At 42.8% G+C, this 26,661-nt stretch overlaps 1 protein-coding gene across 7 annotated transcripts in view; it reads left to right on the forward strand.

Annotated features, from left to right (window-relative positions):
* ERC1 (ELKS/RAB6-interacting/CAST family member 1) overlaps window positions 1-19,402 on the forward strand; it is a 297,951-nt gene extending 278,549 nt beyond the window's left edge. For 4 of the 7 annotated variants that reach the window (XM_054835875.1, XM_054835882.1, XM_054835891.1 and 1 more), the window contains one exon: window positions 213-349. Coding sequence is in view for 3 of the 7 variants with exons in the window: in XM_054835847.1 (XP_054691822.1) it covers window positions 213-401; window positions 12,685-12,822 (327 nt within the window). In the remaining 4 variants the exon portion in view is untranslated. Of the gene's footprint in view, window positions 1-212; window positions 402-12,684 lie in introns of those variants that run through there. The other 3 variants (XM_054835847.1, XM_054835865.1, XM_054835858.1) reach the window with 1 other exon arrangement.
* Window positions 19,403-26,661: the final 7,259 nt, after the last annotated feature.

The following is a 26,661-nucleotide window of genomic DNA, read 5'->3' on the forward strand; positions in this document are numbered from 1 at the left end:
ACCGCATCCCCTTCCCCTACTGTACTTGTTTTCTTTCTGCTTCAGCTGGACGGTTGCTGGGTACAGCACAGGAGTACTCAGCGGGGAGGGGAGGGTGTTCAGGTTTCTTCCAGTATGAAGCTGAACAAGATTGTAACTTAGAGGTTGATCTTTGCCTTCACCACTGCTTGGGTCTCAGACTGTTCCTCACTGTCTCTGTTCTCTTATTTCAGATAATTCAGCCCCTCTTAGAACTTGATCAGAATCGCAGCAAATTGAAGTTGTACATTGGACATCTGACAGCCCTCTGCCATGACCGTGACCCCCTGATTCTGCGTGGACTCACCCCACCGGCTTCCTACCACCTGGATGATGACCGGGCAGCTTGGGAGAAAGAGCTGCAGAAGATGACCCAGGAGCAGGTGAGTTTGTGGTCTGAAGCTCTGAACAAGGGCCTGAACTGTTGATGCAGGTCTTACTGATGTGCCACACCAAAATGTGGCCCACTCACCTGCTCCCTTCAGGGAGACCTTATAGCAGCCTTCCAGTACCTAAAGGTGGCCTACAAGAAAGCCAGAGAGGGACTGTTTACAATGGCATGTAGTGATAGGACAAGGGGTAATGGTCTTAAGCTGAAAGAGGGTAGATTTAGATGAGATAGTGGGAAGAAATTCTTTACTGTGAAGGTGGTGAGACACTGGAACAGTTTGCCCAGAGAAGCTGTGGATGCCCCGTCCCTGGAAGTGTTCAAGGCCAGGTTGGATGGGGCTTTGGGCAACGTGGTCTAGTGGAGGGTGTCCCTGCCCATGGCAGGGGGGTTGGGAACTAGCTGATCTTTGAGGTCCCTTCCAACCCAAACCATCCTGTGATTCTATGAAAACTGGTAGCAAAGATCCACTACTCTTCAGCTGACAGGAGGAGTCAATATCATATCCATTTAATATTTATTATGGAATTTCATCTGTTCTTTTATCTGTACTTGAGGCCATTCATCTACACACTCATGGGAAATCAAACTGCAAGATACCACTTTTGCCATGTTTTACTTGTCAGAAATTTTAGCTGCTCTTTATAACTTAATGTAGTCATTTTATTAACCATTTATATTTTAATTGGCACATTTTTGAGTCACTTTATGTAAATTAAGACAATGTCCTTACCTTCTGTTACAGTATGTTCTGCCAGTAATTTTTTCTGCTTGCCGTCTTATCTGGGTACCTATATCAAGATTTGGACCCAATGTGCTAGATGCAATACACTCATGCTTATGCACACACAAACACATTGATTTCAGAAGTCCAACAGTGTATTTCCAGGAGTTTTGGAATACAGAACTGAAAGGGTTTAATGACAGCTCGTCTGATGGAAGTCTCTACAGAGACTGTCAATTTATCTATAATTCAGCTACTGAAATAATCTTCCTTTCTCCCAGCTCTGGTGATGTCTTGCCTTCCTTAATCCCTTCACTGGCAGTTTTTATCTCTTGTTTTCATACTGTAATTCATCATTCCACACAACCTTTTTTTCTCATTCCTTCCTATTTCTCTTTTCAACTTTTGTAATTTTACTCCTATATTACAGAAAGCTTGGGGTTTTTAATTTAAACTATTATAAGGAACTTGTACCAGAAATAAATGTGACTAATTTTGTCTTTTTGACCCTGACTTTGGATTATAAGGGAAATTCTTTCACTAAATGATTCATTTTCATATGTCTATACCAAATTCTATCCAGTATGCACGCAAACTAGTGTAAGGCGTACGTAGTTAAAAAGTGGTTTTGTGGGTCAGTGAACACTATCTTTAGCCTACCCTGAACACTTCAGCTCTGGTTTTCTTCTTTTGTGATATTTAAGCTCATTTCCTTGCACTTTCAACTCTAGGCTGAATTTTGATCCAAATATTGGAGAGAGCAGCTCAGCAGCCAAATTACAGGAAGCCAACAGAGGCATGTCTAACAATTCAGAAAGAAGAGCAGACCTCTGGAGATAAATACGCTTGTCACAGGGACTAGATGGTACAGGACAGTTGATGTCTGTCTTTTTATACCTGTCTTCATACATTTATTTGACTCAGCGTGTGCTGTGTGCTTCACCCAATATCTACACTTGCCTCTATGGGCCTGACACATTCCTTTTCCCTGCAGCGCCTGCTGGCCCCTACACACCCAGAGTCAGCACTTTATTTACTACTTGGCTTCTGTAATCACTGATACAGGATTAAAAGGTTTTCAGTATAATGCATGCCATCCTCATATATTAAAGAGGTACGGCTCCTACGTTACAGATCAAAACACGAGGCATACATTTTGAAGCGCCTTGTCTGTCAGATTGGGATGAAGCATCAGATGACAAAACCTGTAGCACGTATGGGAGGCACCTCTGAAAACAAAAGTAAAGCTGGATGTAGGCAAAGTTTGGATATCCCTGAAATAAATTGACTAGTCTGTTATAGCTGTGATGGTCTTTGAATATAATCAGGATCTGGGGGGATAGGTGATATCTTCTATTTGATCAAGAGAATGTAGGTAAAGAAAATAGAAAAGGCTTTCTTTGGCAAGTTCTTCTGAATAGACAGTCAGCCCAAAACAGCATCTGCTTTTTCCAGTTCTATGTACTGGTCTAACAAAAGACAGTATTTCTCATTCAAACTTTACTAGTCCATTAGCAACATTTATGGGTTACACAGTAAAGAAAGCATTTAAGTCTAAATTGTGAGAAAAAAAATTATCTAAGTTGTCCCAGAGAAGAGAAAAAATGTATTATTCTATCCTCTCCCGTTATTGTCTTAATTCTGCGTTGCTGTTGCCACAGTTGTTTAAAGTAACTACTCCATTTGTGACTCCCATGAGTAACTAACATCTGCTAAAATAAAATGTAGCAGTCTCTTCTGCTTTCCCATACTTACTCAGATTGTATTTAACAAGCTTCAGTTGAAAAATACAAACTAATGGTGTATTTCAATTTACAAAGCACTTTTTTCATTTAAGTCATGGAGCTTTTCTGTTTCTAACTGCAGAATTTCCTTTGTGTTTAAAGTATTCCCATGGGGGGTGGGAATCAGTTCTCCAGATTCGCAGAAGCCCATCACAGAATACCCATTTTGCATCTTTGGAATGTTAATGAGTTTTGTAAATTACTTCAAATCCAGTGCATTAAATTCACTCCTGTCCCTTCCAATATGATCTTCTATAGATAATGCTTCACAAGCCTCAGTGGGAAAAAATTAATCCTCTTGAATGTTAAGAAGTGCTAACATGATTAGGGAGGACACATTTAACTGAACACCAATAATATTTAAGAATGATGCTAATGTATCCACTTCTCACCAATGAGATTACTTAGTTTGGTTTGGGGTGGTTTGGGTTTTTTAATAAATAGTTGAGAATTCATTTTCATACTGCTGCTTTTGGAGCAGTGATTTCCCACTGCAGCAGCTATTATTAGCGAAGGTTGGTCCTGCTGCATTTCATCGTAGCGAATCTACCCTGTAGGTCTCTTGTATCTGCTGGGGAGGCTCAGGTACAAAGAGTAGGAGTTTTCTGTGGCTTCTTCTGTCAGGCACAACTAGTATATGAAGTAGATGTAAGCTTTTCACTCTTCCAGCACATCCACAGTGACCCACAGAAACTAATGTACAAGTCATTGTCGGAAAATCATCTGCCAGCATCAACACCATGGTTCTAAGGGGAATTTGTTGCCACATAAATAATTTTGTGGACTCTCATAGTTTGATAATTGGTACCTTTCATGTATAATAGTTTCTTTATGCTACTATTAAGTTCAGCTATATTCCTTAGTGATTTCAATTGATTTTAATCAAAATATAGGGCTAAGATGCTATATCATTCATTTTTGGCGTTTTATCAAAGACATTTTGTAAAGCTGACTTACCATAGTAAAATTTTGGTCCATTTGTAATGAAGGCTGGAAGTCAGTACTTTATGAGTATATGGTATCTCAAAACCTAATCTAAACTACTATAGTAGACTAAGTTGTGGACAATAAAGAATCTACGGTGCTTGGAACCATGTCATTAAGTTACTCATGTGGTGGAAAATATTCCTTTGAGTCAGTTCTGACCCAGTGTCCCCAAAGAAGTTAACCAGCACTTTTTCTGGAACTGTCCTCCTTTGACCCGTTCATGTCCTGTTCAACTTTTCTTATTAAAAAATTGAAGTTACCAGAAGGAAGGAAGAATGTTCCAAGTCTCAACACTGAGAAATAAAAATTCCATTCATTCATTATGAATAATTGCATTATCCTAGCAATTTCTATTAAATACAATATTTTCTTTCACTTTATCCTAAACGTATCATTATGTTAATATTCTTGGGCTCTGTAGAACTACTGCTACGTTTCACGTTTCAGATGGTAGCCTTTACGTGAGGGATTTTATTCCTATATGAAAGGAAATTACATTAAGAACACAATGATATGGTCCACATTTTTATTTATAGTTCAGTTTTTGTTTTTTTCTTATCTTTACAAAAGGAAAGAATGGGATAGAAACAGGAACTTGCTGAAAAATTGTCATTTAAATATGTTGCTAGTGGTATGCTGCATTGTGGTTGGAAGGCAGCAATGCGAAAAAATAGAGACAACCAAAGACAGCAACCAGATGTTAGTACTAGGCAACGGTGTTTGTTCCGTCAATAGCTTAAGCTTAAGCTATAACATTATAAGTGTTTCTTATCACTTCAAATCTAGCTCTAAAATGTGCAGAACCTCATATTATGGAAAGCTTCTTATGTTCAATAGGTCCTACAGTCATTCTGAAAAAATATTTCTTCCAACAGAAAAGGACCTATCCGATGAAAATAATTTTCTTAACCCTAGGAGTAGGAGGCATTTTGCTCCGTGCCATCGGTGGCTCTTTCTAGCCACGTCTGACACGTCCTGGCTTCGTCCAGGCTGCGGGGGGCCCTGCCTATTTCTGCTGGTGCCCAGGCGCCATTCTTTTCCCCCGCAATCAGCCTGTTCTTCTTTCCCCAGAGGGGCTTCTGGCAGCACCAACATCAGCCTGTAGGACCTGGGCAGATGTATTTCCATGAGATGCTCTCTCAGAGAACACCTGCTATGGGAGCTTGTCTCACCCCTCTGCTTAACATGGTGTTGCACCTATGACTGCTTCGGCTGTGAGTGACAGAGAGAGGCGCTTTGGAAAAATCTTGATGATCGCAGAAGAGCCTTTGTAGTGAAGAAAGGTTGTCTTCCCTCTCCCTTTGTACCAGCTTCAGCCAAAGCACAGACCATCTAGGGATTCCTGCTTACTAATCCTCTCCCAAGAAATCGGGAATGACTTTTCTGATCAGCTGCTCAAAGCAGAGGAAGGAAAAAGGTGATAATGTCGCTTCACTGTAGCAGTCACAACCTGCTGTATCAGCTAAATAGTCATGGCTTGGTTCCAAGGAGCATAATTTACATTGCACATAATTCACGTTTCACACTCAGCAAAGTTAATGTTAAGCTTTTCGTATGAAAGCACACCAGGCCACATGTATGGTAGCTTTCAAATCCCATTTTAAAATTGCATATATGCTTGCTGAATTTTGAAGGTATTAAACACACATTCTGATTTGTTATACAAACAATATTGTAAGTGGGATAAACTTTACTCTAAATTACAAATAGCTATTTTATAAACATCCTGTGTACTACTTTGCTCAGATTCCGCTTGCGTTCTTACTTGTGTATCATCTATGAGAAATTGCTCAACTAATTTAGTTTCTGTAAAGAAATTACTCCGCCATGTTTTGCATTTAGTCATTCTAAATTACTCTATTACTTCAGAGTTTACCCTGTATTTCTTCTCTGACTGTTCTTCCATTAGCTTGTTATCCTCCCCACCTGATTTATGTCATTTATTTTTAATTTGTAATCTTAATGGGAATGCATAATGTATTTCAAAGTTAAACAGCCCACTTCTGGTCTCTGTTACAAATTAGAAGTAATAATTGCAACCATTTATATCCTTTTTCGTGTGCAAATGTATTTCCTGAGATTAGTTGAGAAAGTAATGGTTATAGGAACTCTCTAAAATTATTACATTTTATAGCATTTTAAACTTTTATATTAAATTAATGTTTTGGGTGAGGATGAAAACTGGAGATCACTGCCATAGTTCTTAAATACTGCTTGAAGTCACAAACATTATCCATAAGTTGACCATATCCATCATGCCATAACACTATCCATTTTTATTTGTGCATAGAATTGCTAATTTTAATTAAAATATATGCTATCAATCAGTAACATTAACGATTCCTAACTTGAAAAGAGATATAAAGGGAAAAACATTGCTTTCAGGACACGGTCAAGTGTTTTGTGTGCGCATATGATGTCTGAAATTTACTGTGGTCTCATTTCAAGCAGTTCCTACAAGCAGGCGGTGTACCAACCTGAGCTATTACTTTATTTTTTCGAGAATAGCTCACCTCTCCGCTATTAGTAAGAAGTTCTGTTACTCTGTGCCTTGCTCAGACACCGTGGTTCTTGGTGAAGCTTTTTGCAACATCTCCTGGTATGAGCTACTGCTATGGATTCTAGTGGAGGGTGTCCCTGCCCATGGCAGGGGGGTTGGAACTAGATGATCTTTGAGGTCCTTCCAACCCAAACCATTCTATGATTCTATGATTTTGCTTGGCTGTGCACGGGTGGCCTCTGTGGGCATCCTTCCTGGGTAAAGGGAACCACGTGCACGAGCAGCTGGGTCCTCTGTTGGCTTGTCGGGCTCACTGGGTTGTATGGACCAGCATATTCTGTGGAAATTTCTTGCAGTATCTGTCAGAAATTTCAGAGCTAACAGGATTTTCCATGACTTTGTAATAAACAAAATGAACTTGCTCTTAAAGAGAAGTAACGTGGGAGGAGTAGAACGGGCTCCAGCTCTGATCCTGAAATAACTGGATGTGTATAACTTCATCATTTCATTAAAGTACTTCCTGCTTTGTCCTTAAGTTTGTCCAGAACTCATCAGCTAGGACACAGAAGAGAGGGGTCTTTAAGATTTGCCTCGCAGACAGGTGAATTTTCCCTGTTTTTATGACTCTCGGGTACTGCCTTGACTAAACAGGCAGAGTGCCTGTGGGGACACCGAGGCCTAATTCATCAGAAGAGAAAGAAAGGGGCAAGGTACAAGCCCAGCATGAATTCTGGCAGTGCCTAGCAATCCGGCTTCTGGAGAGTAAACTGACACCAAAGGTAATGCATTGCAAATGAAACTCGGAGAAGTAGCCGCCGAACTCTCTTTCACAGTCCCTTTAACGTGCAGAATTGCAGGCTGCTAGGGATTCGGGTTGTGGGGTGTGCCTCCGCTGTGCTTAGGTCAGCGGGGCTCAGCCCTAGCAGATAGCCCTGTGGTACAGGCAATAATTATTATTTGTTCTGCTTAGCCACAGAATAACAGCTTTCTGTATACTAAGCAGCATTAATTTTCAGCGTATAACGTCCGCTGGAATTTACATGAGCAGAAAATTGTCCTCTGACTGTGAAACGATTGCTGCTGTTGCTGGAGGATGGACATATTGCCTGCAAGTGCAGGATTTGCAGGAAACCATCTCCAGTCAATGCAAAATAGAACTTATAGGCATTTATTTTATTACTCCTTCCCATTTGTATAATTTTGGAATTCATTCATTACCAAGGAAATAATAATATTTCTGCTGTTCACAAAGCTCAGCAATGCAGGATGAATCCCATGTGCAAAGTTATTTCAAATATATGGTCCAAGAGCCCTCAACAAATTTTTTTCAGGGGTTTTTGTCAAAATTAGTTGTAAAATCTATTTGAATGTATTTAAATAGATTTAAAACATATTTTAAAGTGTGCATTATTTTAAAAGAAAAGACAGAATATTTAATTTGAAATCTTACTTTAATTTTTAACTTCATGTGTTTTAAATATTTTGAAAAGGCTAACATAAAACCGAAGTTTCCAGATAGAGCAAAAATATTTAAAGGTCTACTTTTTTTTTTTTTTTAAATTATTGATTTTGGCAGACTGGGATTTCCATATTCCTAACCCTTTCTTTTGGCCCTTTTATGGGTCTATAGTTGAGAAATAAAGGGTTGTATGCAATTGGCTCTCACTACTTCAAACATACATCTTTATACTGGTTAGTCTGGAAGGATGCAAAAGCGCTTGACCATTTGCCTGAGGTACAGTGTAGTTTAACTTGGTTTGAGTCAAAACAAAGGTTAAAATTAAATCAGTTGAATTTCTTTTTGATGCTTATTTTCATTACTTAAAGCTCTAAACATATTTTTCAGACTAACCATAGCCTGATCCAGAAACACCTAAACTTTGGAGAAATATAATTCCAGATCCCGGTATTGTAGCCCTAGATAAGTCCTGTAATTAACTTCTTGTGCTGCTCTACAAACACTTCATATTCTGTATTCGGTTTTACTGTGCATAGCCTGAGATGAGATACTACTTTTTTTTTGTTTGCCTTTTTTCATCAGTGTTTTTGTGGAATTATTAATGAGAGGAAAATAACACTTTGGGGAGTAAACTTCCTCCATATAAATAGTTTTAAAGGATCTTAGCTTAGTGTTGCCTTGTTTACATTAAGGGATAAACAAAGGCCATGAAGGTTCTGCAGAGCAGCACCGCGATTCACCTAGTGCGCATGTAAAACCATAGCATCCTGTTGCTTAACTATGAAGTTATCTTCCCTCTGAATGTCAATTAACCTTTAAATAAGTTCTGGAGTATCTTGGACCTGAGAAGCATAATGCAAGCTAAATTCGTGGTGAATCGTTTGGGATTTTTTTTCACTGATGGAGTTTAACTATAAATGGAAAAGTATTCCTGTCATGACTTACTCTAAATCCAGAAAGGAAGGCAGCAGCGGTGAAAAGTGTCTGAATCTATTGCAGATTATCTGCAAGCTCACATTCCCCTGAGATGCTGAAGGTCCTTTCTGTTCTTGTGTCCAAAGATAAAGTATAAATACTATGAAGCACTTCTGGGGTCCTTGCTATCCTTTTCTTTCTGAGCTGTCTATTTTTACTTATCATCAACCAGGCAAACATATCTGGCCTTGCCTTCTCTTTTTTAGTCATTTCTATGAGGCAAGTGTAGGAATCTCCTCATATCCTCAGCTGAAAATTCCAGCAAAAAAGGACTGTTGTTAAAACTCCCTTAATGTCACAGAAAAATGGCATGGGGAAGATAACACCATTCCTTTTTGCATTCACAAGAAGAAAATCTAGGAAACCAGGAGCAGAATTGGTATAATCCTTTTAGCGAAACTTACCTAAAATTTGGACTGCCAAACATCTAGGTGAATCAAGTTATAGCGTGGAGAACTGGATGTTCCCCATTAAGGAGCTTGTCTGAATGAGGAGTGACGTACGCTACTCACAGCTGTTTCTGAAAGGAATGACGTAAACGGAGATGACATGCATGATGTAGAAATGCTGCAACCAGCCGCGTAGTCAATTAAGATGCTTTTGTTTAAGTAGAAATCACATTATTAAACCTAAATGTTCTGAAGCTAGCAAACTCAACGCAAGGCTATCATTGCTATTTTTTTCAAAGATGTTTCATCACAGACATCTGCCAGCCAGCTGTGTAGACTTTCTGTCTGCACTAATGTGCAAAGTATTATTGCTGGCCTTCAGCATTCAGAGCCGTCTCCTTTTGGGCTCTTGATGGTCAAAAAGTCACTTCTTGGAAATATTTTCTTCATCTGGTTAAGTTGGTTACTTTTGTTTGATTGCATTTGATTTATTTTAGCTTTGAAGTGGGCTTATTTCATTGGGCTTACCTTGATTTTGTAAGGAATCATTGTATTCCACATGCATTCGCATAAACGATGACGAGTGCCACAAGAAACTGAGACATCACTGGCTTTGCAGTACTGCCGCGCTGGAGACAACATCCTATAGGATTCTCCCTTGTCCACCAACCTGCTTTCAGTTGTGAAGGTTGATTTCTTTGAGGTGCTTTTATATTTGGTTATTTAATTGTCCTTTCCTGGAGCTTCACCTGGAGGGTTTGGCCAGAAGGCCGGGAGGAGAGATGCTGGCTGGGCGGGTGGCGGTGCAGGACCCTGCTTTCCCTGCTAACACTGCCCTCTCCTGGCTCTCCTCCTGCGGACCGAGAGCCGAGGCCCCTTGCAGGAGCCAGATGAAGAAAAGGAGAATTACATCGCTGGCTTCTTCTCCTGTTACTGTCTCTCCCGACCTCCCCGACCTCCCACCCTTCTGAGGCATGGCACCATGAAATCTTTGTGCTGGCCCAAGAAGCCGGGCAGCCCTGCCTCAGAGTTCAATGTTCGAAGCAGTTCTGTGAATTTACCAGCAGTTTGGAGGTTTGCAGGCTGCTGTAACTGGGGCTTCACTAGGCTGAGCAACCTGAGACTGAGCGGTAGTCCCTGCAGCCCAGTCTCCTGGCTTTCAACATTCAGCGCTGCTCCTAGCTGGCCGTGCTGACTCTTTCAATCCTGCTTGCTGACTGGACCTCTCCTAGGCTTATCCATCCATTGCAAGTTTCCGACTAATAACTCTGCCAGGCTGTTGGAACCAGGCTAATTGCCTATCCACAGCGTGCCGTTTCTGAGCCATTATGGGTTACTGCTGAATTCCCCTCCCTCCTCCCCTTCTCCCCCAAGAGCCCTTGCAGAGCCCGGAGTGCTCCCCTCCCTCTCGTTTTCCCCACTTCCCCGGCTCATGTCACTCCGTGGAGCAGGATCAGGTTGCTTTTGCATTGTGATTCTTGGCATGAGCCCCTCTCGGATTCGTATAGCTGTTCTGTGAGTACGGCAGCCAGTAGGAACAAAGCACATAAGAACACATTAAACTAACATTCAGCACGCAAAGCCCAAATAATTTACTATATGCTAGCCTGCCTAGTAAAGGGAATAGCGTAACAGACTTACCCTTTTAATTTCCTTTCTCTCACTTTTGTCTATAGAAGTCTATACCATAACTTCCTTTAAAAGTATTTATATTTATTCTGTAGTCATTCTTAGGCTGTTTGGTTTTATGCGGTATTTCTTGCAGTGACAATCTCCTCTGCTTTGCTTGATACCATCACTAAACAGAGATGTACCGTTGTATCTGATTAGAATTTTAATTGTAGAAATATAACCTTTCCCACTGCATTGTGCTCTTACAGTGGTAATAGGATCCCTGTTGTCCTGCTGCCTGACAGTTCTCTCTTTTTAAAACCTACAACGAGCAGTGTTACAGCAGCACAAAATACAGATGAAGAAAAGTCTGCTGATGACCAGTTATCTCTGAAAGGATGAAAAATTCCAATTTGACATTCTTTCCATGTCATATATTAACAGAGTAGAGTTCCAATAAAAATATTAATCACTTAGGAATTAGAAATGTTACAGGACTGACAGATAATATTAGAAAAAAAAACAAATTTAAAAGATGATTCAAAAATAGATAAGCTAGTTGCTACAGCTGCTCAAAATGACAAAGAATTTTGAATGCAGACGCTTGCAATGAACTTCAGAATCCGTCTAAGAGTGTGTACCTGCTTCAAATATGCTTCTCATATTGATAGAGAATATACTTTATTAGAAGGAAATCATATCAGTGAAAAAACAGAAGAGGTTTTTGGATATATAGTATATGAAAAAGCTATCTTCTTGAAAGCTTATTCAATCTAGCTATCTGTATCATCTGGTCTAGTAAGAGATGCTGCTGCTGCTTCTTCTTCTGTTAGATCGTTAGACCATCGTAAGTACAGTAATCCCCAAAATGTTTGCACAAATTACAGCCTTACTTGGGATTTGGCGCAGTTCACAGGCTAGTGTGGACTTTATCAATTGCTGGGCAGATAAACAGGTTACCGAAGGCAGATGTTTCCTGCTCTTCATTAAGACCGTCTGGGCCCCTAATTCTGGCAATGACATTAGGCTTGGAGCTAAAAATTACATTCACATATACTTCAGTATCTTGTGTGGCATGGTTCATAACACTGCTTATTGGAAAAACAGTTTCTAGGCTGTAGCAGAGTGAATAAGATAAAGTTTTGAAGTTCAGTGTCCCATTCTGACCTGATTATAGTAATCCGAACAACGAATGTTGTTGCAGAGTTAGTAAACAAAAATCGTGTATGTTCCACCACACTTGTGTATAGTCATTTTATGACTGAATTAGGAAGCACAGTCTCTGAAAATTATTAATTCCACAGAAAGATTAGAATTCTGGTTAACTCTGAGTGTAGTATGTATAATTATGTAACATTCCTATTGATTTAATATAAGAAATAATTCTGAAGTAATGACCTATGAAACATCCTGTTGTTCACAAATAAAAGTCAAACTATTTAAAATAATATACTAGCAAAATGCTGTATTGCTTCTGGAATATGGTTGCTTTCAGAAAAACATTCTACAGAGGAAGTTTTTCTAATATTTATCATAGAACAATTTATTCAGGAGTAGTTAAGCCCATTAGTTTTCCCATGTGGACATGGCCTTAACTGGGAAGGTCACAAGCCTGGTCCTGTAGAGTGAAAAAGTGAAATAAAGAGCAAATGGAGAGAATCCAGTTTCTGGTGAAGGAGTCGCCAAGGGAAGATGCCGACCGTGGAGGTGCACAGCAAGTTACAGCTCTGCTAGCTCCCTTTCTACAAGTGGTGGTTTAGCTTAGAGCTGAGCCTGCTGGGCAGGTCTCGTTATACAGTGAACATGTTTAATAGCAGAGAATGACCATGTCTCTGTGTGTTTCTTGCAGCTTCATGACGAGTTAGAAAAGGGCGAGAAGGAAAGCGCAGAGCTGCAGGAGTTTGCCAATGCCATCTTGCAACAGATAGCAGATCACTGCCCTGACATCCTGGAGCAAGTCGTCAATGCACTTGAGGAGTCATCATGACCTCGGCCACTAGCCCCACCAGAGCAGCACACCAGTGGCCAAGCCCAGTCAGTCCAAGGAGCCATGACAGTGGAGAGGAATGTGAAAGACAGAAAATGGAATAGAAACTTCTGGTGCACCTTTTACAAAGAAAACAAAAGCAAAAAAACCCTCTGAACACTACATGCTCTCTAGGTTGTTCCAGTCTATGATTAATCAGTCATATTTGCATTCATCTTCTCACTGCCTTTCTACTTTAGAATCCAATTCCCCATTGACTTTGTTGATGGTGACTTTGGGGTACAGCTAAGCAGAGCTCTTCCAAGTCTACTAGCAAAGAAGCGGGGATCCAAGCAGCTCCAGTTCTCCATGAGGCTGCAGAAGGGTAGCCCTTGCCTTTCATTCATTTATTGCTTCTTTCTTTCTTTCGTTCGTTTGTTGTTTTTCTTTTGACATAGAAGCTGAAAGCCTGAATTTCATAGTGCTAAAACTAAACCTGAGTGTGCTCTGATTATGGCTCATGGCTGGCCAGCATCAGCTAGCTTGCTCGGGTCTCGCTGCCTGTCTCAATGTTTCTTATGTTCTTAAATAACAGAGAGAGGAAAGGAAAGTTTCCCTATTCGTTCCTGTTAGTCACTTAATCTAGCAGCAGGGAAACAAGGTAGGCATAGTGGTCTTTTCTGTTTACTTTGATTTTTATTGTTCGCTGATCTGACTCTGAAGTGCTGAGTGGGGCATTTTTTCAGGTAACTGTTTTCATCTGTTGATCTTTCGGGGTTTTTATCTGAGGTTTCTCCTCATAGGTCTGTGTCCCCTAAGTTCTTATTTTATAGAGAGCTCTCTCCCTTCAGGCAGGTGTGGTCAACAGGTCAGCTCCCAGCTTTAACTTGTATAGTTTGTCCATTGCCAATTTTTCATGCCATAGCTTTGTGAACACTAGCTGCCATCAGAATAGTCTTAGGCATTTTGTAAATGAGAACATTGCATGATTTAGCTTAAAAGTACAATTTTAAAGCTAGGTTAGGTAAATCGGTAACATAGTTCTTACTATGATTATAATTTAATTTATTTTGGTTTAGCTTAGGTTGATGAGGAATGAGTGTGAGTTCAGAGCAGTAACCCATTCTTATACAGAGGAGCATCTCTGCTGGAGTTGGCACCCAGCTGAGTCGATACGTATAAAATCACAGCTTTAGTTAAACCAGTGCAATTCTTATATGTATATGAGAGGCCTTAGTCTTGTTCCCATCCATCTTTGACACTTGTTAAAGCCCCTGCTGATAGGTAATATGACCGGAAATAGCAGGTCGGTTTGTCATTGTGGTAGCAAGTCAGAATCCTATTTTATGAGTAGGACTTGGGTGTTCATTCTTGGACTATGCATTAATGGGGAGACGCGTTTTTTCCTGGCTACCAGTGGTTGTGTGTGTCTGGGGGCATCTGCAGGACAGAACCCTTTAACACATCCCCATGTGCTCCTTAAAGGAGTTGTTCCCCTTTAGCTTTCTCATTGCTTAAGAGAACCGAGGGGAGGGCAAAAGGAGACCAAATATCAACACAGCAGTGGAAGAAATCTTGGTTTTCTAGTCACTAGCTAATTATGAATCCTCTCAGTAAACCTTCCATTAAGAGCCTGCAGTTTAATTCCGTATGACTTACTACATTTTGAGCTTAATCACTAAACTGTCATGCTAAGGAAAATGTTCCAAGCCCTTTCAGGAAAACTGCATTTCTTTTCTCTTTCAAATTCATAGCACAGCTCCCCTGTAGGTCTTTCACACCTTATTTTTATCTTTAGAAGTGACCAATTGCTTCCAGTAGAAAGGAGATCAGCAAAAGTTTTAGTAAGAGAAGATGTACCCTGTCTTTTTTTTCAAATAAGCACTGAAAATTGGGCAAAACTGAAACCTTATATACCTGTAGACTCTATTGAAAACTAACTCATTTAAAATAAATCACATCCCAGTTCATTCTACTGTAATGATTCAGCAGAAGGAACTGGATCCATAACCATGGTGTCCACTAGGAAGAAATACATAAGTCTCCAAGGAAGAGGTGATTCACACCTTTCCCATGTTTGGAACTGCCAGTGCTTGCAAATCAGGAAATGTAGCTTTAGTTCTCGCTGTAGTAGCAGCCTGTGTCTGAAGCTTTTTTTGTCATGGATGAGGACAGTAATGGGAACCTGAGTGTGCAAGGGGGGAACACCGGAAGGCATGTAGACAGTGACTGTACATACCACTGAGCTGTGCCTCATCCCATTCTTTGAGTCAGCACGTTTCGATAGGAGCTGTTGTTTTGAAATCTTTCCTCTTGCTTTTTCTTCATCACCCCTAATTACTCGCTCAAGGAATTTAATGCCGCCTGTAAAAGCATCAGAGCCATCAGCCTAACATCATCGCACCACCACCACTCCTGACTATCTCATTAACTTATATGGTCAAATCTCCAGCTGCCCTGGTTCCCTGCTGTAAAACAATCCCTCCTCTGTGAGAAGCTGTGGAATTTCCCTTATCGATGGTTCAAATGACTCCTGCTTGTAAACCTCTTACTGAGATGTTCCTTGATAGCGTTTCTCCTGCAGGCAGGGGCTGGGGGAGGGGATGGGAACGAGGAGTGGTCTCTTCGGGCTGTTACTTCAATTCCCTTGGTTCGCTGCGTTGCCCACACATCGCAGGAAAGTACTGGTCCTTCTGCATCTTTAGCTCAGCTGCCAGCCCGTGGCTGCATTTCTGGAGTTGAAAGTGCCCCAGCCAAAGGCACACTGCTGTCGTGATGGCGTGTGCAGGATCCGTGCATTGGCAGCCAGGTGAATCTCACTGTTTACACATCTCCCGGCCTCTTCCTTGAAAGGATTTGTCAAGCCTGGCTAGTTTTCACACTGGCCATTTGGTCTTTTATCTCCCAGCTACACACCTGCTGTTCCTCCCATCTGGATTGTTGGGCCTTTGCAATTTTTCTTGTTAACCGCTGTTATCTTCTAGGTCTTTGAGGCTTCCCATCTTAACCGTTGATCTTAGACCTCAGTAAAGTGCTTTCAGGGAGAGAGCAGATCTCATTTAGGAACAGACTTGATCCAACTTGATTTCCGTTGAACTCTTTCAGGTAATGTCTCTGACCCTGCGTCGACAGAGATCTTGTCGTGAAGAGCTTGAGGAACTATGTCATTTGGGAGGTGCTGCTGGCCACAATTTAATGCTGAACGTGACCAGTGAAAGCTTTTTCTTTTCATTCGTATGGAGTGCCGCCCCATTGGTCTTAGGGCAGCAAAGGGGATTTTGTTATCGTAACCCATCACAAAATTGCATTATCAGGCACATGGCAGAAGGGCCGTATGTCTGCACATACTGCAGTGCCCATCCAGTTGCCTAACCCACCGCTGCTCTTTTAAAATCTTACACCCAGGAGTCAGCAGCCAGGCAGATGCAGACAGTTTCCTAGCACAGCAGTCCTGCAACGCAGCAGTTCTGGGAAATTCAGGGGCCCTTCCCAGGGAGCCTGGGGAAACTTGCTTTTTCTTCTGTGGAACGGTTCCGTTTGCTACGGGAGCTGTGAAAGTTTTGATTGCTTTAATTATTTTTTTTTTCTTCCAAGCTGTCATTTGTAGAGGAAACTGAGAGATGTAAGGACTTGAGGACTTGTCTGTTGAAAATTAAATAGGTCACTTTAGCTGGGTTTGGGCTAAAAAATAACTCAAGCCTGAAGCCCACGTACAGTGTAAAAGCTGACACCCCAACCACGCTTGTTCATGACATCCACGAGTCCAAGTACGTATTTTCCTCAGAATCCAGCCTCATGTAAAACACTAAAAGGACATTACAACACTAGAATTGCAGGGTGAGGACATGAGCAGTGTTTGCGATTGGAAGAAGAATTGCCTGGCGTGCTCCCAAACGAAGCTCTAAGCTTCTAGTGTTCTCTCTCATTTTGACTGCCTTTAACCAGCTTTCCCTCTAGAAAATGCCAAACCCTCTTTGGAGTATCCGATTTTTGCCAAGTCTGGGGGATGGAAGGTGAAGGTCTGATGTGATGCATGAAACTGTGCGTGCCATTTCTGGTTGCACGGCTGGAATATCCCTTCTCTAGCAAATTTTCTGGTACTTTGGGGCTCTCGGTATTTTGCACAAGGGAGCGTTAATGTCATAAATCTTGTAGACATAACCCTATTTTTTGTACCAAAGGGGCACCTCTTTTCATTTGCCCTGGAATTCGCACCCATTCTGCTGCTAATGCTCAATTTGTTGGGAAATTTCCACAACTGGTAGAAGGTTGACAGGGTTGAGTCCCCACTCCTGTACTAATTGCCAATTGTTGCCACTGAAGGGGTCTTTACAAAGGACAGAGTCACGCGCCGATAGCATTTTAAAGCAAAAATTCCGCTACAGGAGTAAAGCATATATTCTTCAAATGACTCCAATGAAAAGCAAAAGGGAAATAGTACAATCAAGGCATCTGATATTAAAGGAAGCCTCTACTCAGCTCAACACCCGCACTGAAGGAGGGAACGGGAGAGGACGCAGAAGGCTGTGGATAACTAACACTGCCCCAGCGAAGCCGGCGGGGTGGGAGGGTCGGGCACGGGGCATCGCGCCTGGCAAGGCCAACTCTGCCAACCCGTCTTGTCAGTGTGGCGAGGAAAAGGAGTGTTGGGGCGGGAGGGGTTTAAACAAAATAATGTTTTTAATTGTTTTTTCCACATAAATGGAAGGAACCTTACGCAACAGCAGATCCTTCTGAACAAAATGGCTGTGTTCGCTGACTATTTTAAAAAAAAAAAGAAAAACTGTTTCAAAACTTTTTAGTGTCAAAAGCATAAACACAGAAATCCTGACTTTTTCCAGTGTGTGTGGTGAGTGCTGTAACCCTGTCATCAGTATCCCTCCTGACTTTTTCAGGGGTGTTTTTTTCCTGTTTTGTTTTCTGCTTGTCGATATTGTCTGTGTGGTCCTAAGGCTGGGGCAGTTACCAACAATGTGTGTCTGTTGTCGGATTAAAAAAAAAAAAGATAGTAGTAGAACTGAAAAAGATGTGTTTTAAAAAATATATAAAAATAATTTCATCAAAAGGAATTCAAGTAAAGACGCAACAAAGCCGTGACTCCTCCTCTCGGGATTGTATGAAAAAGGATTTGTGGGCTTATAATTATAACCAGTTGCCTTTCACAGGCTTTTGAGGTCCAAGGCAGCTTGGCCTCTTAGGAAATGTTACAAACCCTGCATAAATTCCTGCTTTCCCAGGTTTATACTGTACACATGTAATACAGAAATGGGCAGAATGAAACAGTATTTTGGAAATCAATCTTTTCTGGTAGCAGTTATCAACACCAGGTGTCCCTTGAGATAGAAACCACGATGTAAATGGGCCAAATGCTTTGGCCAAATTTTTTCTGTCTTCTCAAGCACACCCGTTGATACCAGGGACACGTGCAAGCATAGATCTGTTGGTGCAGGTAGTCGTGTGAAGATCCATTATCGAAGTTGTATTTCTTTGTGGCCGGTATTAGTCACATAGCAGCGGTGGGTTATGGTACAGGAAAGGGCTAGCAGCCACCTTCTGCTGCTGTTGTATCAAAGACTTGCAGTGCTTAAAAGGAACAACATGAGGCTAAACTGGCACGTAATGTAAACAAAAAACCCACGCAAATCACTTTATCTATGAGACTAGGTAAAGAATTTCATTAAATGAGCTGTATGCTGTTTGTCCCCATTTTGCGCTTCTAGTTTGGATCTTGAAAATCAAGTCAATCGGTTTTGGTTTTAAATAGATGTTTCCGTTTTAGGTTCTCAGTGCTTTGGTGGGGCTTTTTTGTTCAAAACATTGTTTTTCCATTTGGAAACTGGCAAAAAAAATGGATCTATCAGTCACGTGTGCTCTTACTGGTTATAAAACATGGTTATCTAAAAGCCAAATTTGAAGCCAATTTTATGAGTAGACAATGTTCCTTTAATCTACCCCATCTTCCCAGCTCTCCATGGACACGGCCAAGTCTCTGTCCTCCCTGCCTGCCCAGGGGCGGCCACGCTTGGCCCTTACTGACGCGCTGGTTGCAGTATATACGGGGAGGCTTTAGAGGCAGATGCCTTTGTCTGCTCAGATGCTGAAAAAGAATGAATCAAAGGGGACCATGAAGAGGGGAATAATTTCTGTGCTAGCCTACCATGCTGCTCCAAGCCCGCTAAAACAGTATATTGCAGTTTCCCTCCAAGTCAGTGAATGAGGAGAGCTGCACGCCAGGTTCACGAATCATTTGTGGGGTTAAAATACCTGTGGGATGCTCCATCCACTCCACAGGCATGCATCCCTCATTTGCTTTGGAAGAGACGTGTTGCACTTTAGCAGAGGGGGAGACAGGCTTTGGGGATGGGATCTAGCGTACTTGAATTCCTTTTTGAAATAACAGCAGCGGGAGACATTGATGTCTGTGATGCAAGTGCGCACGCTGCCTTCAACTTGTATGTGTTTTATTGCTGGAGTCATGTTACTGACAGGATAATGAAATTGCAAAGAAAATGTGTTATATTCAACTTTGCCTTGATAATATAAACACTTTGTTCATTTTTTTTCTTCTTTTTTTATTCACAGACTAAGTTCATCAGGAAATTATAAAATTATTTAAAAATTCTGTGCCGTGTCTTCATTTCGGTGAATTTCGGTGTGTCTTGCTTGGTGCCCTCTCTTGCGTGCCCAGGATCGGAGGGGCAGGTAGGAGGGCTGAGCAGCTGTGTGGCTGTTCCCTGAGACCGGACTTGAGGTCCCATTTGTTGCCCACCGACACCACTGGAACAATCCTTCTGGGGGTGTCGGCTGCACCTCGTGCCTGGCAACACTCACGGGCATAGCTGGGGCTGCCTGCAAGGTGAAGGTGAGGGACTGTCAGTCACAGGAGTGTCTCGGTTACCCCAGGACCTCAGAGGTCAGGTAAGTGGAGATACAGCAACTGCGTTTACAGTCAGCTGTTTCCTTTGTCTCTCTCGTGCCTGTTTTCCAAGTAAATTTGACTTCAACGTTGCTAACGAGTGGCTGAATCCCAGATGTGCATCCAGCGTTGAGTCCGTGTCGGGATCGCGTCTTACGGAGTAATGCGCCTGGAAAGCCTTGCTGTGCAAAGGCCGGCAAGGCGAGGTTGTCCTACAGAGCATGTTCCTGGTGGGACCCGGACGTGGGCCCTGTTCTCACGGGAGCAGAGGAGAGTCACCGCTTCATTGCATAAGAGGAGTCGTGCCCCCTGCAACAGTGGTGGAAACGGGCTCTACCCAGCATCCAGCCTCCAGCCGTGTTTTGAGGACGTGGGAAATTGCCTGAGTAATGTCACTATAAAATCTCATTTTTCTGGCGTTTTTAACTGTTCTAAAGAGAATAGCATTGCAACACTGGGTCCCACTGGTAGAACAATGTCCATGTTAAACGCACTCCACCAGATTCTCCGCAGCTATCCTGAAGCCCTGGCAGAGCAGACCTCCCCAAGTTGGACACTTTCTAACCAGTTTCTTTCTCAAAGCCTCTCCGTTTCTTTCTCCATTTGTCTATCTGTGCAGCCAGTTGTTTTTGTGGGCTTTCTTGCTGGCCTTGTCCCTTCCGCTTTCTGTATCATTTCAAGGGGCTCTTAAGATCCCGACTTGCTGTTTCCATACGAGCAACTTCATGTGTGACAGGAACAGGCATCCTGATCTTGGTGCCTGGATGTTCCCCTCCCTCTGTTAATTGGGTTTCAATCACTTGGGCTTCAATCAGGCACGTACAGCAGCGTGTGGAAAAAGGATACGCGGGGATTAAGGGTCTCGGGAGCTTTGAAAGGCCGAGTCCGTTGGCCTTTTGGTTCCCAATCTGGTTTATGTTTGCTTGAGCGTCTTTGGCTGAGAAGGGGATTCGTGATTCCCGTCAGGCCAGGGTGTGCCTGGCTTTTGCAGTGCAGTCCAGATCAGCTGAATGAAACCACATGCCACATAAATTTAACCAATTATTGTACAATGGGGTATCCGTCGGTCTGAAAGCGGTACAAATGTCATATCTGAATGGCTTGTCCTTTCAGGAGAGGAGGACGAGTGAAAGGCAAGAGTCGCAGCCACCGCCAGTGGGAGAGCACATCTGCAGGGCGAGCAGCACATCTGCAGGCAGAGCCGAGCCGAGCTGCCGCAGCCCGCTCTGGCTGCTTGGTGTGTTGCACTGCCGTATCCCCGCAGGCTGACTCATATTTTGGATGGCCCATAACGAGAACACTGTTCGCACTGCAAAGCGGAGATGCCAAATCCCTTTTGTGCGTTATCAGGTTACATTTTATGCATTGTGCAGTAAAACACAACAAGGCATCTGAATAAAATTGTCCGTGTTGAGTGCTGTTACTGTGACACAGAACAGGCAAGGCAGCAGTGGAAGCGGCGAATGGTCAGCCCTGGGATCAAACACGCACAAATTTAAAATGTTTTCCTTTGCATCTGTTGCAGAGAGAGGTTCACAGGGATGTAGGAGCCCCTGTGTTACCCAGGCTCCTGATTAAACATGGGTCTCCCGCAGTATTCTAGCCAGGATGACTTTGTAAAACCTGCTTTTCTAAATTACGCTGGTCAGGGAAACTGCTGAAACCACATCAGCGATCCACTGGGAAGGGCAGCTTATTTAGGATCTCCTATTTGCAACAGGATCTGCTGCACTTGTGCTGCACAGATGCCTTCTGCTTATGTGGCTTGATGCTATAGGGATGCATCACCCAAAACTGTAATTACAAACTAATTGCCAGCTCTAATGAAGTGATCTGCATATGACTAGTGACCTTTAGACTGGGACTGTGAGATATCAATAGCCACTCTTCTCACTGGGCTTCAGGCTGTTTAGAAATCTTCAGCAAATGGCCAAAGACCTCTTTTTTTACTGTCTTTAAAAACTCTCAAACTCAAGAAAGGGCATTTGCCCTGGAAAACTAAATGTGTTGTAGCTGTATATAATAAAATTAATTGCAAACTATTTTTTTTTTTTAATCAAGCAATCAGCCATACACCTCGTGTTGGTAGACTTTATTTCTGAATATACTGATGATGTATGACAAAACGTAAGTGGAACAGCTGGGACCAGCTTGGGTGTAGCCATGGGGTTACAGCAAGTGATTCTCTGGGTGTGGGCTTTAAATCCGGTTGGTTTTAAGTACGCGATCAGTAGCTTTCCCCAATGGTTCCAATCGCAAACAGTAAAACTGTTCTAGATGAATGACTATGAAGTTTAAATATTTCGGCCCAGGTTCTGCAGCCTGTTTGTGTGAAGGTGTCATGCACTTCAGCGGGAATTCGGCTCCAGGAACATCTATGGACGCAAACCTTGTGACGAGGCAAGTTAAAAAACATTTGGTTTCTTTATGTGTTGAGAAAAAGGATGGGTTGCTGCTATAGCTCAAAACCCCTCCTAGAAGGATTTTTTGTTCAGCTTGAGTAAACCCTTCATTTTCTGTAAGGGCGCACCATTTTGGGGAACCACAAGTCTTGGAATGTATATGAACGCTCTTAAACTCTCTTATATACTGCATAGAAACTGTTTTTAGCTTTAAACAGTATATCATCTTGTAGCCCAATCATTGAAGTGCACGTGTGCATATATCTCTATGTGTCTGTGCCCATCTGTGTGATAATATATAAATATATACAGCTGCACACTGAAAACCATGTTTCAAGAATGCTAAGCTTGCAATGCCAAAGATCTGGAAATTAGAAAATGACTTCATGCCTAATAGGTCCATGATGCAATTTTCAGTGATGTATTTATGTAACTATTTTTTTGCTGGACCTTTCCTTCATTAAGTGTGCAGGATGAATTGATTTTTTTTCAAATCAGTAATTGCATAAACCCTAGCACTGCTGCCATCCACGCTTCTTCCAAGGCCACCAGTTCTCTGTTGCGAGCCTCTCGTTACCTTGATTCTGTAAATTGTCCCTCATGTTAGTGACTGCTTAGACATCAAGAGGGCTGCTGCTATAAAGTAGGAATTGCCTCAACTTCCATATTTTTGGAGAGACACGAGCTCATATCTGCCCTAACATGACTCTAAAATGAACCTAATCCTGACATTTGGGAAGACCCAGACTTCAAATTCCACAGCCCACAAGTGCTAAGAGCAGGAGATTTGGTCTAGCACAGCATACATATATATCATCCACATCCAGAGCTAAATTTGGGTTTATTTCACAAGTGCCAAGAGTCCTGTTTCCTCAGACACACAGCTGGACATGGGCTATCATCACAGACCATACGCAGCAAAGACTGCCTGAGGCTTGTTACGGACTCGAAGACTTAGATGGAGATCTGGTTTGACATTAAAATGGAGGTAGCGATGTGCTTCCTCTATTCTTCCTTATTGTCCACAAAACGCATTGCCTTTCTCAGGTAATTCCTGGCAGCAGCATTAGTCTCCCAGAAAGTCAGTATAAAATATCTGAGGCTCTACCTGACACTTAGAGTGACTGATATATCACAGAAGAGGCACATGTTTGCAGATTCTTGTAGACTGCAGTTGCTAAGAACTGCAAGATGCCACGTCAGGTACTCGATGACTTGGAGGGCATGTGAATTATATGCACATGGGATTTAAAGACTGACTGCAAAGTGCAGAAGGAGGTAAGTTTGATTTCAGCATCTTGTTTTTTGGTCCCCGTGCGCCTTCAATCAGCAGTTCATGCCACTCTTCTATGAATTAATTAATTTAGCATTAATAATTACTATGAGTATTTTGATGGTGGTAGTCATTAAAGTTTGAGAAAGCAAAGGGTACGACTATTAAGGATATGTTGAACTATTGCCACTTTTGCTGATAGCCTTCACTGCTGTAAAGTGGCATATTTTGGCTTCAGGTGTGTTTTCCCAGTCCAAGTGGTAACTGCAAGGTTCTTTTCGGAGGGAGCAGGGGGTCAGCAGCAGCCAGGGCTGGAGCGGCCGGGGAGCTCTGTAGGCCCATGGCACCCACCAAAGCCGAGGAAGCCGAGCTGTTTGTAGGGAAGGCGCTTTATGTATCGCTTGCTGCGGAGATCAAACATGCAAGTGCAATAAAACCGTCACTTTACCTGGCCCAGGCAGCTTACAACCTGAGTGTTATCAGCTGTTGTTTGATATTAAATGTTAAACCCTCCCAGAGACACTTTCAGCCGAAGCAGAAATCACCATGATTTTCACCAGAGACTGTAAAAACTGCCCTTACTTCTCCTCCTAGGGAACGGGGCTTTGTGTCAGGTGACTGTGGGTTGCGGTCAACGTAAAGCTTTGGCCCAAGAGAGCAGCTGGTGGCTGCCTTTGCCTGTGCCGTACGGAGCAAACGCGGCGCGGGCTGCGCTTGTTACAGTGGAAGACGGGAGTTAGATCACTTGGTTCTCCTTCTGCAGTATGAGAAATGGGTGTCTTCATTGCTGCTTTCTCACCTGATCTGATGCAGAGGGAAAAAACCTTCAGTGCTGTGTGGCTTTTGCTGTATAATTTTGGCTTTGCTGAGGAGTTTACTTGGGGCACTAACCTCTTCTGCATAAATCCAGCAGAATGATGCTTGTATAGGATTTCCTCTTTTCTCTTTTTTTTTTTGTTTTTTGTTTGTTAACACTTTTTAGCAGAATGCAGCTGAAGCGGTAACAAAGACATGAACGGGTTTGTGCGGAGCTTGGCTCTGTTCCCAAGATGTCCTCTTTACTGCGTCTGGCGCAACTGGTGAATACCCGCATTTTTTACAGACTCTCAGCGCTCCAAAGATGTAAAATGAACCAGGATAAGTGGGAATTCATGCTGTTATCTTGATTCTCTGCATAAGAGGAGGCCCTACAACAAAACCTAGAGCTCCAGCGAGGGTGATATATGACTGTGGCAAGGTCTTTCTGCTGCTCGGCGAGGAAGGAGAGGACAATGGTAGCTGGCAGCTACTGTTTCGGCTGACATACTTGACTTACATTTGCGTTGGGCTTGGAGCCAATCGCTAAAGCTCAGCTAACTTGCAGCAATTTGTTAAGCAGTAGTAACTCGATGGCTTGCATTGTCTCTTCAGATGACAAACTAGCAAAATGCTTTAAGGCAGTAGCACCCAATTTTTCAGTACTGTCAACTTTCTGTGAGTCTCAGAAAGCAGCACACATTTTTGTTATCTTTATTTTTTTTTAATTCAAAACTGTAAAACCCAGGGAGGGGAGGGTTGCTGGTTACTTTGGATGGCCTGCAAAGCTATCCGATGGGTGTGACAAATGCAGGAGCCGCTGCCCCAGAGCACACGGTGCTGCTGGTCCTTCAAAAGGAGACAGCCAGAACTCAGTTTTTCAATCCACTCTGGCTTCTGCAAACTCCTTTGGGACCATTTCAAATCACACAATATTGTAAGGTATTTTTCCCACCCCAATGACATGAGAAATGTGAAACACTGTTTTGAGCACAGATAAAAGAACCTCTTTCCCCTTGCGCCTTCAGGCCAGCATTCAAAATCCTCCATCACCGCGATGACATTGCACACCATGAATCGTGCCCTCTGAGGGGTCCACTCCTGTTAGTTTGGCAACAACACGGCACCTTGAATCCAGAATGGATCCCTCGCTAGACCCAGGGCAGGAGAGGTACAACAGTCTGGAGGAACCCTGAGGAAATGACAGAACTAGAATTTGTAAGCAAAATATAACGCAGGTTTGCAGTTTCCATCGGGAATCCATGTCCACCGCCATCCCTGGGGTGGCAGGGAGGGATTAATGTCTTCAAACACCCATCCTCTGATTGTAACCCATGGGTTCCTTGTGGACCCGAGGAGGGGTTTGGCCGCTCACCCAGCCCATGAGCCCGGTGTGCCAGGAGATGCAGCGGCTGCTGGCTTCACACCGAGCGGCAGGAACGAGCGCTTTGCCGAAGGGTGGGTGTTGGAGATGTAGTGCACCTAACGCAACGTCCGTCCTTACAGTCTCCCCCAGCAGCCCAACTGAGGCACAATGACTTCAAGGTGACAGTGAAAGGCTGCTCCTCACCCTTACGGTTGGAGGCTTTAATTTGATCCCTTTGTTAATGAAGTGATGACTCTTGAAAACAAGAGCGGTAACACAATTATTTATGCTCATCTGCCAGAAGAGTAGATCAAAGCTATCTATACAGCGGCAGACAAATGTGACCATGGATGACCCAGAGGCTTCCTTTGTGTGAAGTGACAGACCGGAGCATGACTTCATTGGGAAACCAGTCTTAGATCCATACAGCAAAGTCACCCACCCCAACGCTGACCCAGAGCTTTCCTCTGCGTTTGCTTACAGCTGGGTAGTGACAGGGGTTAGAGACGATGACGCCAACTTTCCCTGTTTTTGTTTTTCTGGTAAGAGACCTTATTCAGCACAACAGTATCGCTTATGCTCATCGTTATGTGTGCAATCTTAAGATGATATCTCGGCAAGTTTAGACGTGACGGAGGCCTTTGGGTTGTGCTGCTGCGGGGTGTGTTGCAGCCTGGCGCTGTGCAGCAAGGGTGTCGTGGATCATTTGGGAACCTCTGTAGACGTGTGAGGAGTCAGTAGCGTAGCAATCACTTCATGAGCCAGGCCTAACCGGATCCCTGCCGTCCGGGTGTCTTGAAGCACATCCTCACCATAGCGCTGACACCATTAACTACTAATATCTTATCAACAAGGAAGAACCAAGGAAGGTTCCTGTAACTCACTGAGAATGACTGATGAGGTCACTCCTAAAGCCCCATTTTATATACTCATTAAGAATCAAGAGCGGCAGATCGGGGGCCCCTGCACCACACAGAAGCTCATTCGCTCTCCATAGATCTCTGTGCACAACTCTAGTTGTGCTACTAAAAAAGGGATTATATACAAGCCGTATCTTGAAGGGTGTTGAACACAGTGTTACAATCTTCCATGACACTTGGTTCTTCCA

The sequence above is a fragment of the Grus americana genome, chromosome 1, assembly GCF_028858705.1.
Source record: "Grus americana isolate bGruAme1 chromosome 1, bGruAme1.mat, whole genome shotgun sequence".
NCBI classification, from domain to species: Eukaryota; Metazoa; Chordata; class Aves; order Gruiformes; family Gruidae; genus Grus; species Grus americana.